The sequence below is a fragment of the Podarcis muralis genome, chromosome 16, assembly GCF_964188315.1.
Source record: "Podarcis muralis chromosome 16, rPodMur119.hap1.1, whole genome shotgun sequence".
Classification (NCBI taxonomy): domain Eukaryota; kingdom Metazoa; phylum Chordata; class Lepidosauria; order Squamata; family Lacertidae; genus Podarcis; species Podarcis muralis.
The window spans coordinates 17,358,541-17,385,218 of record NC_135670.1 but is presented as its reverse complement, the minus strand read 5'-3'; the positions used below and the strand labels follow the sequence as shown (position 1 = coordinate 17,385,218).

Genomic DNA, 26,678 nt, shown 5'->3' with positions numbered 1-26,678 from the left:
TGCAGCCTTTGTGAGCCTGGTATCCTCCAGATGCTTTAGACTATAGCTCCAACCACTCCCAGGTAGCATGGCCATTCAGCCTGGGGCTGATGGGATTTGCATTCCAAAATGGCTAATGGGATTTGTAGTCTGAAACTTCTGGAGGGAAACCAGGTTGGGAAAGACTGCAGATGAAGTTCCTCTGAAGACAGGCATTTCCCAGTACTCTTTTCCCAACTGCACAAATAAATGGTATGGTATGTGTATGCATGTTTGTGCATCACAAATTACAGTGCATGAGTGTGGAATCTGCCATCTGGAGTTGGGAATCCAGCATGCTGGCCTTCCTTTGATAATAAAAATAAGTGATAATGGAGGGAGGGGGTCACTAAATTAAGGATTAGGTAAATATGTGGAGGACTGGTGTCTCAATAGTGATGAGCCATGAGAGCTGCATGTAGAGCCTGATTGTTCCAGGGCAGTATACCCCTGATTACCAGATACATCTGGAGAGCACCAGGTTGGGGAAGGCTGTTCTATAGGTTGCAGAGCAGAAGATAATCTCAAATAACAGAAACATTCTATTTCCAGATTTCCAATCCATGTATGCATATGCATATGCATATGTATGTATACACACATACAAGGTCTCTGGCATCTTTCTATCATTTGCTGCTTGAGATAACCTTTTAATGGGAGGACTGCAATGGTCTGAGGAGGACCTCACTACATTTGAACATATTTCATATAGACAATTTTGTATGGATACCACTTGGACATGTGGAGTCCTTATATTAATTTATATTTTTAATTTGAAATAGATGTACTGGTAGTTACTGTATCCTTAATGTGAGTTGATGGTTTTATTATAATATGTCTTTATCATATCTTACTTTTTAATTATCATGTCTAACTTTTTAAATAATCATTTTACATATTTTTTTAAATTTGCAGATAAAAAGTTGATTAAGAAAAATACTAGAGGAAGACCTTGAAATGATAGTTAATTTGTTCACAGCAGCTAGAATGGTAATCTTCCAACAGCTGCTTCTATTGATGTTTAGCTTTCTAAAATTTGGAAGACAGCTACCATGATTAAATTAACAAATTTGATCAGAGGAAGAGAAGGTAGGCAGAAAAATAACAAGTGTGCAGGAGAATGAACTCCATTTATTCTCTCTTGGAATTATAATCTGAAGGTCTTAATCTCAGGGTTGTGGGTTCGAGCACCACATTTGGCAAAAAAGAGATTCTTGCTTTTCAGGTGGTTGGACTAGATGACCCTCATGGTCCCTTCCAACTCTAAAATTCTATAATTTGAGTCAGTCAATGCATATCCATTATTGGGAGCATATAACATAATTTGTAAACTATAATTTATCATTCTAAACTTAATTGTATAATGATTATTACCACAGGTGCCTTCATTCTATACCAATTCTACAAGAAAAGAAAAACTCGATATATAAAAGCCTGGCTCTTTGAACTGTAATTATTCTATATATGTACTTGAAAAATAATTTTAAATATAAAGAGGAATGTTAAAACAAACAAAGAAAGAGGCCAGTTTGCCTGATATTCTAGCCATTCATTATGTCACTAATTCACACTTCAAAATTTAATAAAGAGAGCCAGTGTGGTGGTTAAGTGTCAGACTAGGACCTGGGAGACCAGGGTTTGGATCCCCATTTGGCCATGAAGCTCACTGGCTGACCTTGGGCCAATCACTGCCTCTCAGCCTAACCTACCCTGCAGGGTTCTTATAGGGATTAAATGAGGAAGAGGAGAAGGAGCACTATGTACACCACTTTGAGCTCCTTGGAGAAAAAGGTAGGGTATAAATGCAATAAATAAATAATAAATAAATTTCTACGGGTCGCAGAACATTTTCTACCCCATGCCACTGACTGACTGAGCTTCCAAGTCCCAGTTACCTGACGGTTTGGTCAGCGATCCAGCCTGCATCACACTGCTCGTAACCACTGAGATAGGCAGCATACAACTGCTCCGGTGTGGCAATCTCAGCTTCTATTCTGGTACAGGCCTCCTGGGCCTTGGCAAAGGTGTAAGCATAGCGGGCAGAGCCTTCCCGGTAAAGGAACACAACTCCTAGAAGATGGGAGAAGACATCATACATTTAGAGCAAAGTGAAAGTGCATAGCTTTTCTCCAATAATCCTGGGAACTGTAGTTTGCTAAGGGTGCTGGGAATTGGAGCTCTGTGGAGGGTAAACTACATTCCTAGGATTCTTTGGATGAAGCCAAGGCTGTCAGTTATAAATGAGCTTATATGCATGGTGTTGAATCAGCTTGTGTGCATCCAAAGGGGGCCTTTAATCAATCCAATTCTGCGGGGTGTTTTGCCAGCAATGAAGATCTAGCTTTATAAATGATTAGATAAGTTCATGAAGAGTGGTCTGTCGGTGGCTGTTAGTGATCGTAAAGGTTTAGTGGAATCTCCATAATCAGGGCAGTATGTATTTGAATACATAAGAAGACCAGGCATAGGGTCCATCTGGTCCAGCATTCTGTTCTCACAGTGGCCAACCAGATGCTTGTGGGAGGCAGAACATAACCATTGTTGCTAGCAGCCATCGATAGCCTGCTCCTCCATGAATTTGTCTAAACTTTTTGAGTCATCCGAATCAGTGGCCATCACTGCATCCTGTAGGAATGATTTCTGTAGTTTAACTATGTGCTGCATGAAGAAGTACTTTCTTTTCTATGCCCTGAATCTTTCAACATTCAGTTTCATTGGGTGTCGACGAGTTTTAGTGTTATGGCAGAGGGAGAAAAACCGTTCTCTATCCACTTTCCCCAAACTATGCATAATTTTATAAACTTCTGTCATGTTGCTTCTTACTCACTACTTCTCTAAACTAAATAAGGCTATCAATGGCTACTAGCCATGATGGCTATTCTTATGGGTGTAGCCAGGATTTTTGTTGGGGGGGGGAGAGGCAGGACTTTTGTTGGGAAGGCAGAGCCGACGAGATTGGTCAGATAGTTAAGTATTTCTATTGTTTTACTTGATGGGGTTGGGGAGGCAGCTGCCCCCCTGTACCCCCTTGGTTACGCCCATGGCTATTCTCAGCCTTCATGGTTGGAGGCAGTTGCTAGGAATCCCAAGTGGGGGAGAGTGTTGGGTGGGCAGCGGGACTGATGTTTTTCAGTTCTGAATGCAAAATGGCTTTATTTTTCGTCTTAGTTCTGAAACTGAATAAAACTTAGGGCTCATCCAGACTTCTGCTTCTCTTGCTGCTTTCCTCTAGGAAAATGTGGTTTTACTGCTGAAATAAGTAAACGCCAATTGGGTTTTCTGCAGACTGACGTTTTCTTCAATTCAGTGCTAAAGTGCAGGTTTTTCCAATGAAAGCAACAGAACCAGTAGAGAAACAACCAGACTCATGCCTAGAAAACACAAAACAAGCCACACAGACCTGTGCTTTCTGGCACAGGACAAGCAAAAGTGTGGCTGAGTCCTTATATCCCCCCCCCCAACCTCTGCAATTAGAATGGGTGTTTCCTGAGATCAGGCCTAGTGCTATGGGACTTGAATCTGCAATAAAGACAGCAAGCCCTTTCAGCAAGACACTCTGGCAGAGCGCAACGTTACCTTTGACCTTCACCTGCAGCAGGTCATGCCCATCCTCAATCCCATGCTGGACATCGCAGCGGTACACCCCGGAGTCGTTGGACCGCAGTTCGCTCAGGACCAAGGTGGCATCTGTTGGTGAGTCTGGATAAAAGGGCAGGGAGACTCTGTCGCGGTAGGCTTCGCTCACCTTCACCTTCAGGCCCCGAGCGACCAGGATCTCTGCTTCTCTGCCCTCTGTGACGAAGGTCCATTTCACACGGGGTGCCCCTTGGACAGCCCTGCGGCCTGCAGTCCCGGAAGTGGGCAGTGGATGCAAGTAGGTAACGTGGCAGGGGATGGTGAGGCTGCCGGAAAGAACAGCTCGGACTGGTGGGTATTTGGCAATGGAGACCCGCAGAGCTTTGAGGTCATCTGGAAGGGAGAAGCAAGAAAGTGCATGTAACATGAGAAGTTCAGATTTGGCACAGGGCAGATTTAGGAATAACAGCCCATGGCCTCAGTCCTAGACTGCATCATTTTCTACACCCCGGTAACAAACTACAGTTCCCATGATTCTCTGGGAGAAGCCAGGAGTGTTTAAAGTGGTGTGATACTGCTTTAAATGTCCAGTCAGAGGGGGCCTTAGAAAGTCTTGTCAATCTACTGGAAATCTCCCGGAGATTTACCAATAGATCCAGTTCTGCCTGCTGCTGTAGACTAGCCCCAAGTTCCCAGTTACCTGTGCTTTCCCTGGAGAAGCTGAATGCATTCGTGAAAACAGCCTGGGCAAAGGTAGAGAATACCAGCAGGATATACGCCATTATGGTTTCTGTCAGGGAGAGGGGGAAATATAAAAAGTATTAAAAAGGTAGGCAGAAGAAAATCCAAGACAGATGCCAGCTCCAGCATTCTTCCAAGTACCTGAAAGAAACAAAAATTAAGAAATGTCTTTGTTGGGCTGTTTTTCCATAGAAGATTTTTCCAAAAAAAGAAAGATTTAATCCTAAAGAAGTGAACTGCAGGATAAACTTTGTTAGTTTAACACAAAGAGGCCATTTGTCCTAACGGAATACAGTATTTATTATTTTATTTATTCACTGTATTTATATCCTACTTTTTTTTGTCAAAGTAGCTCAAGCATACATTATCACCCCCTCCCCTCATTTAAAGCCCTGTGAGACAGGTTAGGCTTTGAGGCACTCAAGGATCACCCAGTGAGCTTCATGGACAAGTGAGGATTTGAACCCTGGTCTCCCAGGTCCTAGCCAAACACTCTGTTATACCTGATCACAGTCCTGGAGTTCCCTAGGTGGAGGGATTGACTGTTAAACCTCTTTATTGTGAGGGGAATAGGAAGCTGCCTTACACTGATAAAAGGCCCATCTTGCTCAGTATTGTCATGTTCTCCAGGGCTTCAGGCATGGACCCTGTTCCAGCTCCACCTGGAATTGCCAGGGATTGAACATGGGACTTTCTGCATACAAGATAGGTGTTCTACCAATAAGCTACAGCCATAACCAGAATTATTTGTGGGGAGCCATGACTCTTTAAAGTGGCAAGATAGAACTTTAAATGTATGGTGCAAATGTGGCCTTAAAATATCCATTCCCCAGCGATATGAGGCTAAATGTATTCCAAAACTTTGGGAGGGCACCGGGTTGGCAAAAGCTGCTCTTTGGCATCACATGGTGCCCAATAAGTGGAACCAACATCCTTGGAGCTGTAACCAACTTTTCCCTTGGCACAGAGCAGTGGCTGCCAATAGGTAATTGAAGTTGCACTTGCGAATCAACTGCTATCAGGGAAAATGTCAGCCAGCAAAAGACATTTCGCTGGCACATTCTCCACCCCCACCATTGTCTAGGCCAGATTCTTCTGAAGGGCAGACTCTTCTTTACAAGTACCATGACCTTTCGTCAGTACTGTCTGAAGTGTTTCTGCATGACGGGCCTTGTTTCACTCGCTTCATTGAACAGTATCTCCTATAATTTATTTCTAAGCAGCCTTGGCACAGCTCGTAGCATCACCCGCCTTGGCATTTTTGTTTCATCCCAAAGTCACAGAAGACAGATGGTCTGAGGCAGGCCAATTTGGGGTGAGGCTTCCGATTTAGGTTCTGGATGTTTTTAGCTCAGCCCAGGGCCCAATTTCACTTAAATCAGCCAACTTGGTGCCCTCCAGATGTTCCTGGACCACAACTCCCATCTTCCTCAGCCAGCTTAGCCAATGGTCAGGAATTGTGGGAATTCGAGTCCAACAAAATATGGCCTAGACAACTAGTCTATGTATTATTTATTTTTAATACAAGTACTTGTATAAATTGCAACTGGAAAGTAGCATCGTAGAGGAGGCCTCCATTTCTCTGTGTGAAAGGGAACAGGAAAGGCCCCTTCTCACAAAGGCAAATTGCTGCAACAAACTCATAGATCATTAAGAACAAAGTATGCTTTTTTCCTTGATAACATTTATTTCTCATAGACAAATTGATTCCAGATCTAAATCAATTGATTAAGTGGTCAAAAGTTCATATGATTAATTCACCGAGGTTGCAACCCAACCTCATTTTCCCAACCACATGATCCACCGAATTCAATGGAACTTACTTTGAGTAAACATAGGGCACATTCACACCATACATTTAAATCACCATGAAGCAGTCATGGCTTCATCCAAAGGATTCTGGGAGCTGTAGGTTTTTAAGGGAACTGAGAGTTGTTAGGAGACCCCAATTTCCCTCCCAGAGCTACAATTCCCCATGTGCATTAACAATCAATCACCCTGCACAGGAAACTCTGGAAATTGTAGTTCTGTGAGAGGAATAGGGTCTCTTAACAACTCTCAACGCCCTTAACAGACGGCAGCTCCCAGAATCCTTTGAATGAAGTCGTGACTGCTTCGTGGTGATTTAAATGTATGGTGTGAATTTGGCCTAAGAGTCAACTGCTACCCCAATTAGCTTCTGCACATGCAATGGCCACCATATTGTTGTACGCAGCAAAATGGCCCCACATTGGGGGCTCTGAGGAGAAAGTTAAAACGCTACAACTTCAGGTCAACACCCTGAGAACTAGACATCCTCTGCAGAGCTCAGCAAAGCGAATTTCAGCTGGAAATTCTGAGGAAGCCCCTAAATTAAGAGAGTGGCCAACTTTTATGTTCTGTGGTTCCTGAGAGCTTTTTAATCATACGTCTCTTTAGCAAAGCTTCACTGGCTCCGTTTGGGCTGCCACCACCGCCACCCAGGCCCACAGTGTGAGAGAAAAACGAGGTCTCCTTCCCTCCGATTAGTCACAGGGACGAGGCCTTTTAAGATTCCATTCAGGCCCCATGTCCTTCCCTCATTCCCTGTTTGAATGTCGGAGACTGGCCAAAGATTCTTTTCTTCCCTTCTGCCTTGTTAAAGAGTTATTATTTGGAAGGAGAAAAAGAAAGAAAGAAAAAGGCTATGGCAAGGGTGGTCTTTTTGTGCCAGGGGCATTCAGAAAAGAATGCCCTCACCAGTCTCTTTTTTTCCTCCAGAGAATAAATCTTAGCAGGTTCTCAGGCAGTTAATGTTGTACTCCCCGCCATGTTTGACTTTGTGGCGCTGTGTTTTCCTGTGCTATTTCTCTTTCTCTCTCTGAATCCCATGGTGGAAATGAAGTACAAATAGGGAAGGTTATCTGACAACAGCACAGGCAGAATTATCCCACAGGAACCAGAGTGTATGAGGCAAAAGCTGTATCTAGGGCTGGCCCGAAACATTTTGCCGCCTGAGGTGAATGACAATATGGCACCTTCCCTCCCATTCCATGTACGACAGCCTGCCAGGCTGGCAGTTGAATCTTAATTGGGTGCTAGCTCCTGGGCAGCATCCTCCATGGCACCTGAGGGGAGCAGGCTAGCTTAAGGGGCACTGGGTAGGCCATGGGGCACACACACAGCTTCCTCCACTTCCTGCAGCCTCATCATTTGCTGCCTGAGGCAGCAGCCTCATTCTGCCGCACGACAGACATGTATCTTAACTTGTGCTTTCTGTGAGTGATTCCATTTAGGCAGGAACTTATTAAGGAGTCGGTGCTGCTCATGTACATACTGTAAGTTTTTTGCAACACCTGTACAACACTAGCATTATCAAAATGCAGGGTTGTGTTCTGTTCTTTCTTTCCTTGTACATTCGCTGCAAAAAATAATAATAGAGAAAAATAACCTGGGATTGGAGGGTTGTCATATGTGTGGCAATTTGGAAGTCTCACCCCTACTTCTGTTCGCTCCCCACCTGAGCTGAGCATAACATACGTCATTTGGGGTTTTTCCAGCGGCCCAAATGATAGAAGTGGCCTATTTCATAGAATCATAGAATCATAGAATCATAGAGTTGGAAGAGACCACAGGGGCCATCGAGTCCAACCCCCTGCCAAGCAGGAAACACCATCAGAGCACTCCTGACATATGGTTGTCAAGCCTCTGCTTAAAGACCTCCAAAGAAGGAGACTCCACCACACTCCTTGGCAGCAAATTCCACTGTCGAACAGCTCTTACTGTCAGGAAGTTCTTCCTAATGTTTAGGTGGAATCTTCTTTCTTGTAGTTTGGATCCATTGCTCCGTGTCCGCTTCTCTGGAGCAGCAGAAAACAGCCTTTCTCCCTCCTCTATGTGACATCCTTTTATATATTTGTACATGGCTATCATATCACCCCGTAACCTCCTCTTCTCCAGGCTAAACATGCCCAGCTCCCTTAGCCGTTCCTCATAAGGCATCGTTTCCAGGCCTTTGACCATTTTGGTTGCCCTCCTCTGGACACGTTCGAGTTTGTCAGTGTCCTTCTTGAACTGTGGTGCCCAGAACTGGACACAGTACTCCAGGTGAGGTCTGACCAGAGCAGAATACAGTGGCACTATTACTTCCCTTGATCTAGATGCTATACTCCTATTGATGAGGCCCAGAATTGCATTGGCTTTTTTAGCTGCCGCGTCACATTGTTGGCTCATGTCAAGTTTGTGGTCAACCAAGACTCCTAGATCCTTTTCACATGTACTGCTCTCAAGCCAGGTGTCACCCATCTTGTATTTGTGCCTCTCATTTTTTTTGCCCAAGTGCAATACTTTACATTTCTCCCTGTTAAAATTCATCTTGTTTGTTTTGGCCCAGTTCTCTAATCTGTCAAGGTCGTTTTGAAGTGTGATCCTGTCCTCTGGGGTGTTAGTCACCCCTCCCAGTTTGGTGTCATCTGCAAATTTGATCAGGATGCCCTTGAGTCCATCATCCAAGTCGTTGATAAAGATGTTGAATAAGACCGGGCCCAAGACAGAACCCTGTGGCACCCCACTAGTCACTCTTCTCCAGGATGAAGAGGAACCATTGATGAGCACCCTTTGGGTTCGGTCAGTCAGCCAGTTACAAATCCACTGAGTGGTAGTATTTCAGTTGCTGTTTGTAGAAGGCACCTCCCAGTTTCAACAAACTATATTCTAAAGAGTACATGTGAGGGATTACCTCAGAGATTGTAATCACATTGGGCTTTTACCATGATGATGATGATGATGATAAGAATAAGAGTAATACAAAGGATTTGTGCAAGACCTCTTTTTATCTCTTGTGCAAGCCTTAGACAGATACATTTTACTCTGGTGCAAGACCTAAATTTTTATTAAAAACTAATGGAAATATATGACTAGGCCTCAAATATCTAACAGACCACCTCCTCTAGTGTCATGATGAGAGAGGGAGAAAAACTTTTCAACATCTGCTTTCTAAATGTCATGCATTATTGTATAAGCTTCTGTCATGTCATCTCTAACTCACCTTTTCTCTAAACTAAGGAGATTCTCATATATATATATATATATATATATATATATATATATATATATATACATGGTATATATCAAATGAGAATTCCTAGTGCTTTGAGGAGAAGAAGAAAAAGAGACCAGTTAATTTCAGAATCTCCAGGAGAAAACTCCAGAAACTGAAGAGAAAATCAGATGATGACATTTTGGGAAGCAGCCCTTTTAAAAACTTGGATGAAATTTGGCCTGACTGAAGCTTTCTCTCCCACATTAGCTGTAATTAAGTTGCCCACAGACTGAGTTTGCAAGATTAAAGCCAGCCCACTCAATTGCAAGCTACTTAATTTTCACTCTGATCCATTCTCTGGATTCTCAGCAGATCTAGGAACAAATTTCTCAGGTGTGGAGAGATTTAAAGCAGCTTCAGTGGAAGGTAAATTCTCATTTTGTGGGGTGGGATGGGATCTTCAACTAGTGGCCCAGGTGAGAAGAGAGTAGCTCCATGTGAGCCTGAGGAACTTCAGCTTTCCTGTTCTGGTTTTCAAAAACTTCATTTAAGTAGCTTTTATTCAGAACCACAAGAAAGCAGTTACCACGCATATTAGTACCGTGTAGCTCTATGGTTATCCTAAGCCAGGAGTTGAGAATCTTTTTCAGCCTGAGAGCCACATTCCCTTCTGAACAGCCTTCTGGGGGCCAAATGCAAGTAATAGGTGGGGCCACAGGCAAACATGTTACCTTTCTACAGGAGGCTAATTTCTTCACATGCTCACACTTGTTCTTCATCTAGGGAAGCAAGAGGCATTTTCAGGGTTGAAGGACACATCCCAGCCAGGCCAAAACACTCAAGGAGGGTGTGAAGCAGTGGCAGTGAAGTTTGTGGGCTGGAGAGTGTTCTGAGGGCCGGAAAGAGAGGCTCAGGGGGCCGCATTCTTTCCCTAGGCCTGAGGTTCCCTACCCCTTTCCTAAGCTCCCAGGTCCAAGATTCCAGTTTATTTATCATCTGCACTAATTTAATGGCATGTGTGTGCCAAGCTCCTCCAAGGACTTCTGGCTGGCATACAAAAGGACAGTCCTGTTCTATCTCTACAGCATCCTTGTGAGGTAGGAGAGACTTGTGAGACAAGGACTGGTCTGAAGATATCTGCATTCCTGTTCTCTCGCCAAAGTCATCATTGCCACCTCTGCTGCTGCCTGCCTTGTGCTGGAATTCCCACTTAGTTGCCACCATGTTGTGATCCACTTTCTTACCCCCCATCCCAAAATGATCCCACAGAGGTGTCCCCAGCTTCCCCTTCCCCACATACCTTAAGGACCACATTTTTGCGTCCTTGGGAAAGTGTGCATGTGCACACAGCCATGCATGTGTATGAAACAGACGTCCTATTTCCTCCCCATTCAGAATCATCGCCCCTTGCCACATTCACACCATCCTATTAAGGCACTATGATACTACTTTAAACCATCAAGGCTACCCCAAATAATAATCCTTAAGTTTGTTAAGGGTCCTGAGAGCTCATAAGGAGACCCCCTATATCTTTCACAGAGCTAAAATTCTCAGAATTCTCTAGGAAGAGGGACTGACTGTTAAACCATTCTGTACCTATAGTTTCAGTGGCACAGCACAGTCCAGCCAGCTCCACCAGCTGATCAGTTCTGAATTCATACTCATGAAACAGTTATTGGTCTATGGGTTGAGCTTCCTTTTAGCTGGCCAGGATAAGACAGAATCTCTTAGCACAAAATTCTCATTTTTACCCAAGATACGTTTAAATCAAGTATCCCCATTTTCATCCTTATCCGCACACCCTTTATCTACACAACAGCCCTATAAGGAAGGCCAAGCAGAGAGAAATAGTCCCCATGTGCATTATACATTTCAAGCAGTACCACTTTAAATAGCCCCCAAAGAATCCTGGGAGTTGTAGTTTGTTAAGGGTTCTGTTAGGACACCCCTCTTCCCTTCACAGAGCTACAGTCCAGAGTTCCCTGGGAAGAGGGATTGATTGTTAAACCGCACCAGAAACTATCCATGTGAGGGGGAATAGGAGCCTCCTAACAACTATCAGCACCCTAAACAAACCACAGCTCCCAGAATACTTTGAGGCGAGCCGTGACTGTTTAAAGCGGCATCCTGGTGCTTTAAATGTATGATGCAAATGCAGGCTTAGCTTAGCTCACAAAGGTGCCCTGTGGCCATACAGAGAAAGAGAGGAGGCCGTCAGTCCGTGTTAAGGCTCACAGAAGTAGTGTTCTGCAGCTGCAGAATGAGTCAGCAGCCTTGTGTCCAAGCCCTGGCAAATGTCCAAGAAGAAGCATCACCCACACAAGCTATGATGATGGAAAGCCCTCACCTTCCTGAGGGAGCATTCCCTGCCCTGCCACTCATGCAGCAGGGGCCGAATCACAGGTGCACTCAGGCATCTTTCCAACTACTTCAGAGGTGAATGCAGGAGCATGCTTTGAATATTTTCACCTGCACACTTAAAGAACACTATCTGAGCCCCCACCCCGTGTTCGTATATTTTATCTGCAGAAAGAGAACTCACTAGTTGTTGATGCTGTCATGTGTACGATTCCACAAAGTACACAAAGATTCTGCAGCGTTTCATATGCTGATATGGAAATCAGAGATATGGGACGAGGCAAAAATGACCTGAAGGAGCATAGGGCCATATGTTTAAAGCACTACAATACCACTTTAAGCTTCTCCCAAAGTTGTCTGGGAGCTGTAGTTTATTGCGGGCACTGAGAGTTGTTAGGAAAGTCCCTATTCCACTCAGAGCACTACAATTCCCAGAGTTCCCTGTGAAGAAGGATTGTTAAACTACTTTGGAAACTGTAGCTCTGGGAGTGGAATAAGGGCCTCCTAACAACTCTCAGCACCTTAGCAAACTGCACTTCCCAGAATTCTTTGGGGAAAAACATGACTGTTCAAAGTAGCATCATAGTTATTTAAACATGTGGTGTGGGTGTGGCCAAAAATGAACACCGTTCATCCTCAGAGCTTTGCACAACATCCTCAGATCTTAGCCTCCCCCCACCCCCTGCAAAAAAGCTAATAGAATTCTAGGCTGCATCAAGAGAAGTCTAGTGTTCAGGTCAAGGGGAGCAATAGTACAGAGGTTGGATGGATTCTTTATTTGTGACTCCTGCTTTGCAGTAGGTTGGACTAGATGACTTTTGGGGTCCCAACTCTACAATTCTATGATGGATACGTATCCTCATAGTACATATCAGCAAGTTTCTACACCACTGCTGATTCCACTTTGAAAAGCAGACCAAGTAATAAAAAACTCCAGGAAGAAGTTCAGATGGCAAGGTTTTGGTTGGCATTCTTGTCTGCACCCTGGGCTTTTCTTTACAATTGACCTGTTTAAACATTTCTATTAAGTGGTCTAACTAATCGGAATGAAAAGACTTCCCATCATCACAGCTGCAGTTCTCTCTCACACACACATGACTCCAGAAGTTGGCAGGTTGGGAAATATCAACAGGGGAGGAGGGAGCTGCCTTGTGGGATCAACAGCGGATGGAGGGTGTTGCCTCGTGAACACGCAAACACACCAAGGTGCCCACTTAGTTTTCAGCGCTCAAGCTTGACAACAAAGCAGCTGAACCTATAAATCTTTGACTTTGGCAAGGGGCAGAGAGAATGTTCCTGGGCTGGCTCTAAGGAACCGCGGGGTGGTTGGTATTGAGAGAGGGAGATAAGCCCCCAAATGCCCAGGAAATGTTATGGCAGCAGGAAAGAGAAATTGGCAGCAGCCTAAAAGGGCGGATGTGGGCCATCTCTTTGTGTCTGCAAGCAGAAGACGGGCATGTGGTTTTTTGGACTGCATCCTGGCAAAAGAGGAAGGTTCCAGATGCTGGACAGAAGATGCTTCTAGCTGCTCTGAAGCCACTTTTCTATCTCTTCTCTGTCTGTCTCTCTCTCTCTCCTTCCCACTTGCCCCCGGTCATCTTGCTCTTGTTGTGAATCACTGTCCTGTCACACACAAACCTCCTGCCCTTCTTCTTGCTTATGAAAACCAAACCCTGCCCCCAACCTGGTTGGAGGTCTCAGAGTGGGGTCTGTGGGCCACCACTGGTGTGCAAGCTTCATTCAGACAGCTCTCAGTCTTCCGTCGATTTCTGAGAAAGTCCTTTTAAAAACAAAAAACAAACAAACATATTTTACCATTTTAATATTTTGTTGGAAGCCACCCAGAGTGGCTGGGGAAACCCGGCTAGATGGGTGGGGAATAAATTATTATAATTATATTTTTTTTCTTACGGAAAACTTATCTTTAGAACAAGGAATTAACATCAGAGAAAGTCCTTCTTCACACAGCGCATAATTAAACTATGTAACTCACTCCCACATGAGGTAGTGTGGCTTTAGAAGAGGATAGGACAAATTTATGATGGGGAAGGCTATGGATGGCTACTAGCCCCTGTCTGTGCTCTGCCTTCACGGTCAAAGACAGTAATGCTTCTGAATGTCAGAGGCTGGAAGCCATAGGAGGGGAGAGGGCTCTTGTGCTCGGATCCTGCTTACAGGTTTCCTATGGGGGCATCTGGCAGGATGCTGGCCTAGATGTGCCATTGGCCTGATCCAGCAAGCTCTTCTTATGCGACTGAAGAGGGAAGGTGGACCATCCATCAAAATTAACTATTCATAGTGATTTTAATTATATTTGTATCACTTCTTTTATTTCTTGTATTGTATTTTATTGTCTTACAATCTGAATTCTATGCAATGCAAATTGTAGCACCATCTGTAGGAAATAAATTAAACAATAGAAACACAATTAAAAATCATAAAGTATCTAGCACAGCACATTGACAATTGCTACAGCACATGGGAGAATCTGAGCGGTCTGCCAAGAAACCCTCAGCCTTTTTCAAGTGGTCCATGGGAGGGAAGGCTGGGGAGCCTCTGCTCTAGAGGTCGTCTGGACTCCATCTGCCCCTTCAGTTTGGCCAGTGGTCAGAGCTGATGGGAGATAGAGTCAAAAACATCTGGAGGTCACGAGGCTGGCGAAGGCAGTATTAAGCAAATAATACATTCCCGGGGCTGGAGGGAGCTCATTTACACAACCTTCCTGCAATAGATATAGACTGGTCTAGACTGATGACCAAGCAAATCTGGGCAGTTGCCCAGGGTCTTTTGAAGCTTCTGGGGAAGCCAACCAGGACCAGAGGCCTCAACAACCTGCTGGCACAGCCACACAGTTCCCTGAGAACAGCTAATTTGGCCCAGTCTACCCACATGGCAGAATGCATGGCAATGGGTTGTGAGCTTGGGTGATGCCTCTTGAAGGAGCTACACAGTTGAAAAACAGAAGAGAAGGCCTGACACTTGTTTTATGTGTGCAAAGAGGTATTTGAGCGTGTAGTGAGACATTCAAAAGAAAAGACTTGTGTGCACAGTGCAACTTATGGAACTCATGGCCACTGGATGGCCAGTCATGGCCACTATCTTGGATGCCTTTAGAGAGAGGTTAGACAAACGGAGAAGGAGAAGTCTATAAGTGACTATTTTGCATGATAAGAAAACAAAACCTCCATGTCTGAAGGCATTCAACTTCTGAACAACAGGTGCTGAGAACAGATAAAAGGAGTTTTCACTCCTTGATTGTGGTTTACTTTTGCTGGAAAAATACATTGGCCTTCCCTAACCTGGTGACCTCTAGATGTTTTGAATGACAGGGGGAAAGGGCTATTGCAACCCAAAGTTGTGTGAATGCACTTCTGCTCCATGATAAATAAACAGAACCTCCATACAGATGCCAGGGACTGAGCCTGGGACATTCTGCATGCAAAGCAGGTATTCTACTACTCAGCTTACTCAAAATAAATCAAGGTTCTAGTCCACATGGTTCTGGGTAAATTGCTGATTCAAACTGGAAGCGGCTTTCTACTGAGTCATGCCATTGTTCCACGTAGACCAGAACTGACTACTAATAAAACATTACAGCCTTGGCAAACGTTAATAGGAGACTATATATTTGAGAAGATAACTGTAATCAGACCACAAGACCATCTAGCCCAGTATTGTCAGCACTGACTGGCAGTGGCTGTTCAGGATTTCCGGCAGGATACATTCCAAACACAACCTAGAGATGCTAGGGAATGAAAGCGGCAAAGCGCATCATCTGCCCTGAGCTCTAAGGCTATCTCTAGGCCATTTATAAATGCCTTGCTCTTGTCCTGCCTTTGTGTCTCTCCCCAGGGACACATCCTGCCTCCTCCTGCAGCTGTTTCTGCCTTTGCAGTATCACCAAATGCAAGTCCCAAAGGACTTAAATGACGTGCGGATAGTTCTGAGGGGGCTTAGGGCTCCTCTCCTCCAGAACTTCCTGCTGCTGCAGCTTCACCTGAAAAACAAGGCGTTTCAATCCACAAGGCGCCCAGCTTTTGAGATTGCATCAAACAGTGCTCAAATACTTTCAAAGCCATCTTCACAGCCTTAAGGACTGGAAACTTGGACTACCGTATTTCTTTTTCAGTTGGAATTGAGCTCCAATATTTCAACTGCCTAGGGGCCTCCACACAGGGTTTAATCCAGCACTGTTCCCAACCCCCACCCAGAGGATTTGTTTGGCTTGTTCCAAAGCTTCTGAGGCTTGAAATGTCCCAGCGATGGAAGAGGAAGAGAGTCTGGCCAAAAGCTGGCTCCCTGAAGGCTGGTTGGTGTGAAAAACGAACTCTTTGTTAAATTGCGCTCTGTCCCCTGAATGCCAGTTTCCATGCCACCGGCTGGCATCTCAGAATGGGCCCCCTCTCCCCTGCCCCTCCTTTGCCACTAAGAGTTGTTGTTGTTTAGTCGTTTAGTTGTGTCCGACTCTTCGTGACCCCATGGACCAGAGCACGCCAGGCACCCCTGTCTTCCACTGCCTCCTGCAGTTTGGTCAAACTCATGCTGGTAGCTTCGAGAACACTGTCCAACCATCTCGTCCTCTGTTGTCCCCTTCTCCTTGTGCCCTCCATCTTTCCCAACATCAGGATCTTTTCCAGGGAGTCTTCTCTTCTCATGAGGTGGCCAGAGTATTGGAGCCTCAGGAGTAACTTCCTTAAAAACTTACTGGGGTTTTTCTAGTTTAGAGAGCAGGCAAGTAGGAGGTAACGTTATACTTTTATAAAATCATGCATGTTGCAGAGAAAGTGGATTGAGAAACATTATTCTCCCTCTCTCATAACTCGCGGGCATCCAATGAAGCTGAATGCTGGAAGGTTCAGGACACAGAAAAGAAAGTCCTTCATGCAGGACATAGTTAAACTATGGAACTCCCTCCCACAGGAGGCAGGGATGGCCACCATGTTGGATGACTTTAAAGGATAGGATAAATTAACAGAGAAGACTATCCATGGCTTTGAGCCACGTTGGCTCTGCTCTGCCTCCATGGTTGGAGGCAGTAAATGCTTCTGAATACCAGTTGCTGGAAACCAGAGGAGGGGAGAGGGCTCTTGTGCTCAGATCCTGCTTGGAGGGTTCCCACAGGCATCTGGTTGGCCAATATGAGAACAGGATGCTGGACTAGTTGGACCCTCGGCTTGATCCAGCAGGGCTCTTCTTAGAGGAAGGGAAATGCCGTATACTGTGTCTGACCAGTGGCCCATCCAGCTCAGTATTGCCAACACTGACTGGCAGCAGCGCTTCAGTATTTCAGGCAGGAGTCATTCCCAGCCCTACCCAGAGATATCATCAGGGACTGAACCTGCGATCTTCAGCCACTGAGTTATGGCTCTTCCCCTGAGAGCCACCCAGCCCCAGAGAGAGAGAGAGAGAGAGACTGACCCATCCAGTGCCAATGAGGAGGGCTGCCAACTGATCAGGAAATAATGGATCAGATTTTCCCTTTGTCTTTACATTTGATGTGTAGGGATTGGCATAGTCGTCTCCTTTTAGTGTCTGCACATGATGCTGATGTGAAAAGCACAGCGAAACCTGGCAACATGGATACACCCAACACATCAGAGAGGTAGAGGTCAGCAGCTAGCGGACCCTGGAAAACTGATGCCCCACCCTACAGTTGACAATTCAACAGCAACAGAAGGATGTAGAAGGGCCTGGTACGCTGAACCTACAGAGTTCATTTCCTTCTCAGGGTCTTCAGGATAAACCTGAGGTAAAGAGGCCAGAAATAAGGCAGGTGGCAGCCCTAGCCATCTCTGCCCCCATTCCAGCCCTTCTCCCATTGACCCACTCACTTTCTATGTGGGGAGAGCCAGTGAGAGAGAGGTGGGCACCAGGACAGAATTAGGCATACGGAGCCAATACGGTGTAGTGGTTAGAGTGTGGACTAGAACCGGGGAGACCAGAGTTCCAGTCTCCACTTGGTCATGAAGCTCACTGGGTGACCTTGGGCCAGTCACCCTGACCTACCTTGCAGGGTTGTTGTGAGAATAAAATGGAGCAGGGAGAACTATGTATGCCACATTGAGCTTCTTGTAGGAAAGTTGGGGTAGAAATATAATAATAAATGAATAAAACAATTAATACATTTAAAATACAGTTTGCATTTCAAGATGGATCTATCATATTCACACTTTCTGAAAACAAATGAGAATTATTGATTGATTGATTGATTGATTGATTAATGTACCGTCCTATACCCGGATGTCTCAGGGCAGTTCACAGAATAAAATATAAATATAAAACCACAAAATACATAATCAAAATAAAAACAACCACCACCACCCAATAACCCCCTGTGAACTGACACTCAGGCATCTTCTGAAGTCCGTGCTTATCTGAATTTCATGAGAGAGTTTCCCAACCAAGCAGTGTTTACAAAAATTGCATGCATTAATTTTAAACCACACTTTCCCCTAATACATTTGTGAAAGTCACACACAAAAACGCATTCAGTTCAGAGAAGTTGCCAGCAATGATGCGTGCATTAGTCAAAACTGCATACAAAAATATTTCTATTAGGAAAGATTCAAATGCTGAGGAATTTTCATGAGGACTTTAAAGAAATAGCAACATTTGCAAGTTGCTGCAGAAATGTAAAGAACTGAATTGAAGATTGGAAAAATGAGAACCAGAGAAGCGGACAGCTCTTTCCATCCAGAGGGTACAAGAATAATTCTATGTTCTAAAAACACATTGGGAAATGGAACAGAATTCCTACATTGGAGATGCACAGGAAAGAGTTAAGGGGGGGTGGGATAAATGGCGATGCAAGACTCCGCCCTCTAGTCCATCAGGCCCCACCTTTGTTCTCTTAGGCTCCGCCCCTCTTGCGAACAGTGGGGAGGGGGAGACATGGACCACTGTGGCACTCCTTTTCACCCCAGCCTTTCCCCACCTGGTGCCCTCCAGATGTTTCAGACTATAACTCCCATCAGCTGCAGCTCCTGTGGAGCCGCATCCCAGCAAGATTCTTCCTGGCACCCCAGAATCAGTATGAAGGTGACACCCTTTTCCTCCTCTGTTCTATTCTGCTCACCACAAATCGGAGCTAGTATTCAAAGGTAGACTGCCCAGCTGCCTCTGCACATGACAGAGGTGCTAAATAAAGTTTTCAAAGAAGCAGGGAACATAGTGTGGAGCTTTGTGGCCATGTTAACCGCCATCTTTGTTAAAGGTAAAGGTAAAGGTACCCCTGCCCGTACGGGCCAGTCTTGACAGACTCTAGGGTTGTGCGCCCATCTCACTCAAGAGGCCGGGGGCCAGCGCTGTCCGGAGACACTTCCGGGTCACGTGGCCAGCGTGACGAAGCTGCTCTGGCAAGCCAGAGCCGCACACGGAAACGCCGTTTACCTTCCCGCTAGTAAGCGGTCCCTATTTATCTACTTGCACCCAGGAGTGCTTTCGAACTGCTAGGTTGGCAGGCGCTGGGACCGAACAACGGGAGCGCACCCCGCCACGGGGATTCGAACCGCCGACCTTTCGATCGACAAGCCCTAGGCGCTGAGGCTTTTACCCACAGCGCCACCCGCGTCCCGCCATCTTTGTTAGTGGTGCCTTATTTTATAGAATCATAAAACTGTAGGATTGGAACGGATCCCAAAGGTTGGTCCCTGACTGGTTTCAATACTTCTAGACAAAGGAGATATTCAAAAAAAGATAAAGAGAGAGGATATGTACAACAAGGATCAGAATTTGAAAAAGTGATTTTGGGGGTCTAACAAAAAAATTAATCTCTAAAAATATAAACTACTGTATTGCTAGAATGGGAGACCAAAGACGAACTGATAAAGGAGGCAATGATAAAATGGGCTATTGATATTGGGCATAATGTTGAAATTTCTGAGTGGGAAAAATTATGGAATTTAACAATGAACTTCTCTGCATGTTATCAAATAATAGAAAATATGCAAAAAAAAAAAATGCAATATAGATGGTATTTGACACTGGTCAACCTGACTAAAAATGTATAAAAGAGGCTCAAAACTATGCTGGAAATGTCTGGAAGTAGAGGGTACATTTATTCATTTATGATGGAAATGTAAACGGGCGAAGGAATTTGGGGAGATGGTGTACAATGAGCTAAAAAAAATCTTTTAATTCAAATTCCCCAATAAACCGGAAGCATTCCTTCTAGGCATACTTGGGAATGAGTTATCAAAGAAAGCCCACAATCTATTTCTATATGCAACAACAGCTGCGAGGATAGTAAATGTAAGATATTAGGAACGAAAAGAGACCTCCAGGGAAAGAACAATGGCTAAATAAACTAATTGAATATGCAGAGCTTGCAAGCATGACATCTAAAATAAGAAATCAAGATGACAAACAGACGAGGAGTGAGTGGGAGTATCTAGGGGAATATTTACAAAAAAATGACCTCAAATATAAATTCCAAGTAGGGGATACTTTGTGACCAACAGTTGACAACATAAAAGATACGAGAGTGTGGAAAGTAAGGTGAAGGAATTAATGGATATGCAGCTAAACAAGATGTAAAAGGAATTGTCATGGAATGCTGGGTGGGAAGTCAAAAAGAACTACTGTATAAGAATGGAAAATGGTGTAATTCTAAAACTGAAAACTTTTCTAAAAAAGGAAGGGATCCCAAGGGTCATCTAGCCCAACCCCCTGCAATACAGGAATCATAGCTAAAGAACCCCTGACAGATGGGAAGGACTGATCCTTAAAATCACCCTGGCAATTGTAGATCTGGGAGGGGAATAGGGGGTCCCCTAACAGCTCTCATGACCCTCAACAAACTACTGCTCCCAGAATTATTTGGGGGAAGCCATGAATGTTTAAAGTGGTGTCATAGCTCTTTATGGGACACGGGGGGGGGGCGCTGTGGTCTAAACCACTGAGCCTCTTGGGCATGGGTAGGCAAACTAAGGCCCGGGGGCCAGATCCGGCCCAATTGCCTTCTAAATCCGGCCCACAGACAGTCCAGGAATCAGCATGTTTTTACATGAGTAGAATGTGTGCTTTTATTTAAAATACATCTCTGGGTTATTTGTGGGGCATAGAAATTCGTTCATTTCCCCCCCTCCAAAATATAGTCTGGTCCCCCACAAGGTCTGAGGGAAAGTGGACCGGCCCCCTGCTGAAAGAGTTTGCTGATCCCTGCTCTTGGGCTTGCCATTCGGAAGGTCGGTGGTTCGAATCCGCACGATGGGGGTGAGCTCCCTTTGCTTCTGCCAAGCTAGCAGTTTGAAAGCATACCAGTGCAAGTAGATGAATAGGTACCACTTCAGCAGGAAGGTAAACACCATTTCCTTGAGCTCTGGCTTCTGTCACGGTGTTTCCGTTGTGCCAGAAGCGGTTTAGTCATGCTGGCCACATGACCCGGAAAGCTGACTGTGGACAAACGCTGGCTCCCTTGGTGAGATGAGCACCGCATCCCATAGTTGCCTTTGACTGGACTTAACCATCCGAAGGTCCTTTACCTTTACCTTATTTAGTGCTTTAAATGTACAGTGTGAACGTGGCGTCTGTCATTCCACAGGTGACGTGCCAATTAAACTGTGCTTAGTCATCACTAGGTGACCTGCAAGAGTTGACTTATGAGTAAACTCTAGAGCTTAAATCTAATTTTGAGAGGGAGGGGTTAGAGAAAAGTAACTCATGAAGAGACATCACCTTGCCAACAAAGGTCCATATAGTTAAAGCTATGGTTTTCCCAGTAGTGATGTATGGAAGTGAGAGCTGGACCATAAAGAAGGCTGATTGCCGAAGAATTGATGCTTTTGAATTATGGTGCTGGAGGAGACTCTTGAGAGTCCCATGGACTGCAAAAAGATCAAACCTATCCATTCTTAAGGAAATCAGCCCTGAGTGCTCACTGGAAGGACAGATCTTGAAGCTGAAGCTCCAATACTTTGGCTACCTCATGAGAAGAGAAGACTCCCTGGAAAAGCCCCTGATGTTGGGAAAGACAAGGAGAAGGGGACGACAGAGGACGAGATGGTGGGACAGTGTTCTCGAAGCTACCAGCATGAGTTTGACCAAATTGCGGGAGGCAGTGGAAGACAGAAGTGCCTGGCGTGTTCTGGTCCATGGGATCACGAAGAATCAGACACGACTAAACAACAACAACAACTCATGAAGTGTGTCATATACAGAAGATAGACCCAAGCAGCTGTTGCAAACACACTAGGGACTAAATCCCATTGAACACAGTGGCTTTGCTTCCAAGAATACAGCTGATCTTGGTTCAAACCTCTACCCTGCCAGGAATCTCACAGAGTGACCCTGGGCAATTATCCATCTCACAGTGTAGCCTGCCTCACAGGATTGTTGTGAAGACAAAATGAGTGCTCAGCAGATGGACACTAAGCACTGAGCTCCTTGTACAAAATGTGGGATAAACATAATAATAATAATAATAAGACTCACTAGCAACATCCTAACTTAATTTTCCCAAGAGACTATTCTGGATTGGGGAGTCCAGGGTTCGGGAGGTGGAATTTGTATTAAAATCTATTTAGTTTAGTTTGAAATATTAATTTCACATGGTGGCCTTAAAATGCAGCCATAGAAGCTTAATACACAAAGGGCCAAAGTTCAGCTACACTTGGCAACAGAAACTTAAAAAACCCACCAGTTTTAGTGAGAGAAAATGAAGCACAGGATAGCAATGTAGAACCTCCATGTTAAGAGCAGTATAACTTTGAGTACCCACCAGATGCCTCAGACAAGGACAGGGAAGGGCCAACACTTTCCTGCCCTGATTGGGACAGTTTCCAGAAGAAGCTTCTTGCTTGGCACTGCTGGAAACAAGATACTGGGTTGATGGGCCCTTTGCCTGATCCAGCCAGCCAATTAATACCTAGGGGAGCACTCAAATCCTTCCTGTGTTTCAGGCAGGGATTCAGATTTGGAAATGGGGGAGAAAAGAGGACCAATGGAGCCCGGAGCCCTGAAAGATAAACTGACTGACTGTAAAGACTTCCACACTGCTGTTTTAAGGCAGTGCAATAATCCACCCAAATCAAGGTTATGCCCTTCTGGAAAATGAATGATCTGCAAACAAGCCAGAACTGCAGTCACAGAAGTTTGAGGGATTTTTTTTTCTTTCACTGCATCAGTTTGTCTCAACGTTGGCAAACCCGGCACCCCACCAACTTCCCCCAACCTTTACTATAAAATTAAGACACACAACTGATTTTTATGCTAAATCCTGCAGTCCTATATTTTGGTTGCAACAAATGTACACTATACAACCTTTAAAATAAAGATTGTAGAGGGGTTGATTAAAGGGGGGGGGGAGTTGTTTCTGAGATAAGGAACCCCTATGTCATTTGAAAGAGCTTTTCACTGGTGGGGGAAGCCCCCTGCCCCACATGCTGCCCCCACCAGCTTTGGGGAAGATCCCCTCCCAAAACCTGCTAATGTTGCATTGGGGGGGGGGAATCAAATTGCAAATCACTTAATATTATTTTTTAAAAAAATATTACTTTCATTACTCACCAGTTTTACTGGAGAAAGAAAGAAAAAAGAAGGAATCTGTAGTTTGAACTAGAATAAAACAAACGTTGCAAAATGAAATAAATGCCCGGCTTCTTGCCTGCGCTACAGAGGCTCCCGTGGATGGAGGAGAGAGAACTTTTCCTTCCCAGCTCTCGGAGCGAGTGTTGCAGTGGGGCAGCAATGCAGGGCTGGGAACTGCAGCAGCTTATTCCAAAAGAAGAGGCAGGGTGGAAAGGAGCCCGGCGGCGGCCAGGGCGAAGGAGCAGGACACACACTCTGTCGCCCTGATGCAGAAGGAAGAGAGGGGAATCCTCCGCTCGCGCCCTCTTCCCCTCCCACTTAAAGGAAAAGGAAGCACGAGGTTGAGGCAGATGCCAGCCCAATTCACCACCCGCTGTGCCCGCGAGGAGCTCCAAAGACAAGGCTGGGCGTGTGTGTGTGTGTGTGTGTGTGTGCAACCCAATGCACCCTTAAACAGCGAGGCTTATAGCCGAATTATTATTATTATTATTATTATTATTATTATTATTATTATTATTATTATTATTATTATTTCCCCGCCCATCTGGGACCAATACCCGGTAAAAAGCCAGTTTTTAAAATTTCGTTCCTCTGAAGGTGGGTGACTGTCAAGATCCAAACCTACACCTCTGATGCCTCTGATGGGGAGGGCGGGTAGAAGAAGGAGGCCCCCAATCCACCGCTCCAAAAAACTGTATCACAGGTCTTTCTGGCACACGGGTCTCTTGCGGCGCAATGCTAACCCGAAGGTTGGTGGTTCGAGCCCACCTAGGGACGGCTGTGGGCAAGATTCCTGCATTGCTGGGGGTTAGACTAGATGGCCCCCGGGGTTCCTTTCAACTCTGCGATTCTATGATTTTTTTATGAGCAAACACCGCCGAGACTAAAGCGGCAATCTCTCCTACACGCACGCTTACCTGGAAGTAAGCCAGGCTTGCTTCTGATGAAGCATGCACAGGGATCGGGCTGCACGTTCAACCTTAAGCGTGGGTCTATACACTTTGGGAAGATGTCCGGTTTACAGCTGCGTGGGGAATCATCTGCGGAAGCCCCCTCCCGCCCACCTGGGACCCCAGTGTGGGCGTGGCTTGGTCAGAGCTCCCCCCATGACATTTCTCGCATCCCGCCCGCCAAAGAGTTAAGGTTAAGTTCTTTTATGCACTTGGCGTTTGTCTAGCGCATGCCTGGGAAATTTGGGGGGGGGGGAATCCGGCCCTTCAGTCCTGTCTGGCCCCCAGAACGCTCCCCCACCAACGACAACACCCCTCATTGTCTCTGCTCCCTGCCCTTCTTGAGCTCTTTCCCCCTGGTTGAAATGTGTTCTTGAACTGAGATGATGCTTCTATAGCTTGCCCAGATGGAGATGTGTGCAGATGATGATGATGATGATGATGATGATGATGATGATGATGATGATTGCAGGGTAGCCTGGAGTACAAAGGTAAGAGTCACATTTGTTGCTCCACCCACTTTGGCCCCTGCTCCGCCCACCATTGTCACATGGCCCCTGGAAATATGCCGATGAGAGAACATGGCCCTTGAGTTGAAAAAGGTTCCCCACTCCTGGTCTGTTGGGCTGTACTGGGTTCCTTTGGTAGGAAGGGTGGGAAATACATTCATGATGATGATAATGATAATGATAACAACATCTTTTCAATTATTGTCTCTTGATCACCACAAGCTGTCACCAAGGTTTGTACTTGGCATACCACTCCTGGTTTGTTTGGAGGAAACGAACCACAGACCTTGGTTCAGACCTAACGCTAAGCTAAACCATGGTTTGCCTTTCAACCATAGTTAAGCTTAACTATGGTTTGAAATTAATGTAGGAATTATGAATACTGTTCAAAGATTCATTTTGATGCTCTGGTGTCTGTACAGACTGAGATTCATTTTTAGCATTCAGAAGCCCTAAGGAAAGATTAATGGAGGTAACTATTGTGTGTGTGTGTGTGTGTGTGTGTGTGTGTGTGTGTGTGTTGGAGGTGGGGTCCTCTCCCTATTGCCAAGAAGCTAACAGTAGTCTAAGATGCTGCTGCTTTGTCATGTAAATCATCACCTCTCTCTCTCTCTCTCTCTCTTTCTCTTTCCGTGCAGATAGATTTGCTACATTTCACTGCAGTGATTGCAGTAAAGGACCAGTTTTTAAAAACCCTGCCCTAGTCCTCTCTCACTAGTTCTTGTCCTCACCAAACTAAAATGGCTTTCTGGAGCAGTTTTAAACATATTTAAGAGGCCAGTGCAGTTCTGAGAATGCCACTGGATGAATACTTAGTACTAAAAGGAAGTAGAGGGAGCAGGGGGCGGGGTGTGAGAAAAAGGGACCTTTAATTCATTTGGCTCTTGCCAAACATAGCCTATTGCAGCAGCAGCCTCCCGTGAGGGATTGGTGCTGCCTAGAATGCTAAGTGGGCTTTTCTCCCCAGCCAGCTGCCCCTCTTCCCAGAACAGCTTCTTCTCATGGTTCAAAGGCTGCAGACCAGAATCCACAAGGCCCCCCTCCCCAATCTTGCTGCCTTTTCTTACCTATCTGTAAAATGGGTGGTATCAGCACAAATCGCAGGTGTTCTGCTGCACAATTCTATGGACTGTAAGGGTTCGGGGGGCAGGGGGCAGCACCCCATTTTGTAACAGGGTCCTGCCCTCATCGGGAGGGAGAAAGTCATTTGCCAGAGATTAGCATTGTGAGCTTGAGGCTGACAAGAAGTCAGGTTCAGAAGACGGGAGATGAATTGCTCAGATGAAGTGCAATTGGCGTTGCGTGGCCCTGGGTGCAAGATGATTAGGGGCACAAAGTTTCAAAAGAAAAAGAAAGTAGTAACAACAAATAAAAGCACACCCTCCCCGTCTCACAGAAAATCTCCCACTGTTCACATGGGTGGACTGAAGAGCAGATTTGGGCCATGGCCACTTGCTAGGGCACCCTCTGTAGGGGCTTTAGAAAGATACCCACTCCTGACCAATCTCCTGTCCTGTTCTCCACCATGCTGGATGCTCACGGAGCATCACGGCTGCCACTTGGGTAGGTTGCCAAGCTGTTTTCCTTTCGTTCCACCCCATTGGCAGGTGGTGCTGAGGATACTTGCCTTGCCCCAGGGGGCCTGGCAACCCACACTATGCCACTGGATGTAGGATTAGACCAGGGGTCAGCAAACTTTTTCAGCAGGGGGCTGGTCCTCTGTCCCTCAGACCTTGTGGGGGGCTGGACTATATTTTGGGGGAAAAAACAATGAACGAATTCCTATGCTTCACAACCCAGAGATACATTTTAAATAAAAGCACACATTCTACTCATGTAAAAACATGCTGATTCGGACCGTCCGCGGGCCGGATTTAGAAGGCGATTGGGCTGGATCCAGCCCCCAGCCTTAGTTTGTCTACCCATGGATTAGACTCCAAGACTGCGGCTTTATAAGGACATAAGAAACAGAATCATAGAGTTGGAAGGGACCCTTAGCAT

The 26,678-nt window shown here is 45.4% G+C and overlaps 1 protein-coding gene across 9 annotated transcripts in view; it reads right to left on the bottom strand.

Moving 5' to 3' along the window:
* Positions 1–24,240, bottom strand: part of BCAN (brevican) — a 46,246-nt gene extending 22,006 nt beyond the window's left edge. For 3 of the 9 annotated variants that reach the window (XM_028710303.2, XM_028710304.2, XM_028710305.2), the window contains exons 1-4: positions 7,745–7,877; positions 4,295–4,384; positions 3,595–3,987; positions 1,914–2,088 (exon numbers count right to left, since the gene is read on the bottom strand). In XM_028710303.2, coding sequence (XP_028566136.2) covers positions 1,914–2,088; positions 3,595–3,987; positions 4,295–4,384; positions 7,745–7,838 — 752 coding nt within the window. In that variant the 5' untranslated portion in view covers positions 7,839–7,877. The other 6 variants (XM_028710311.2, XM_028710306.2, XM_028710308.2 and 3 more) reach the window with 6 other exon arrangements.
* Positions 24,241–26,678: the final 2,438 nt, after the last annotated feature.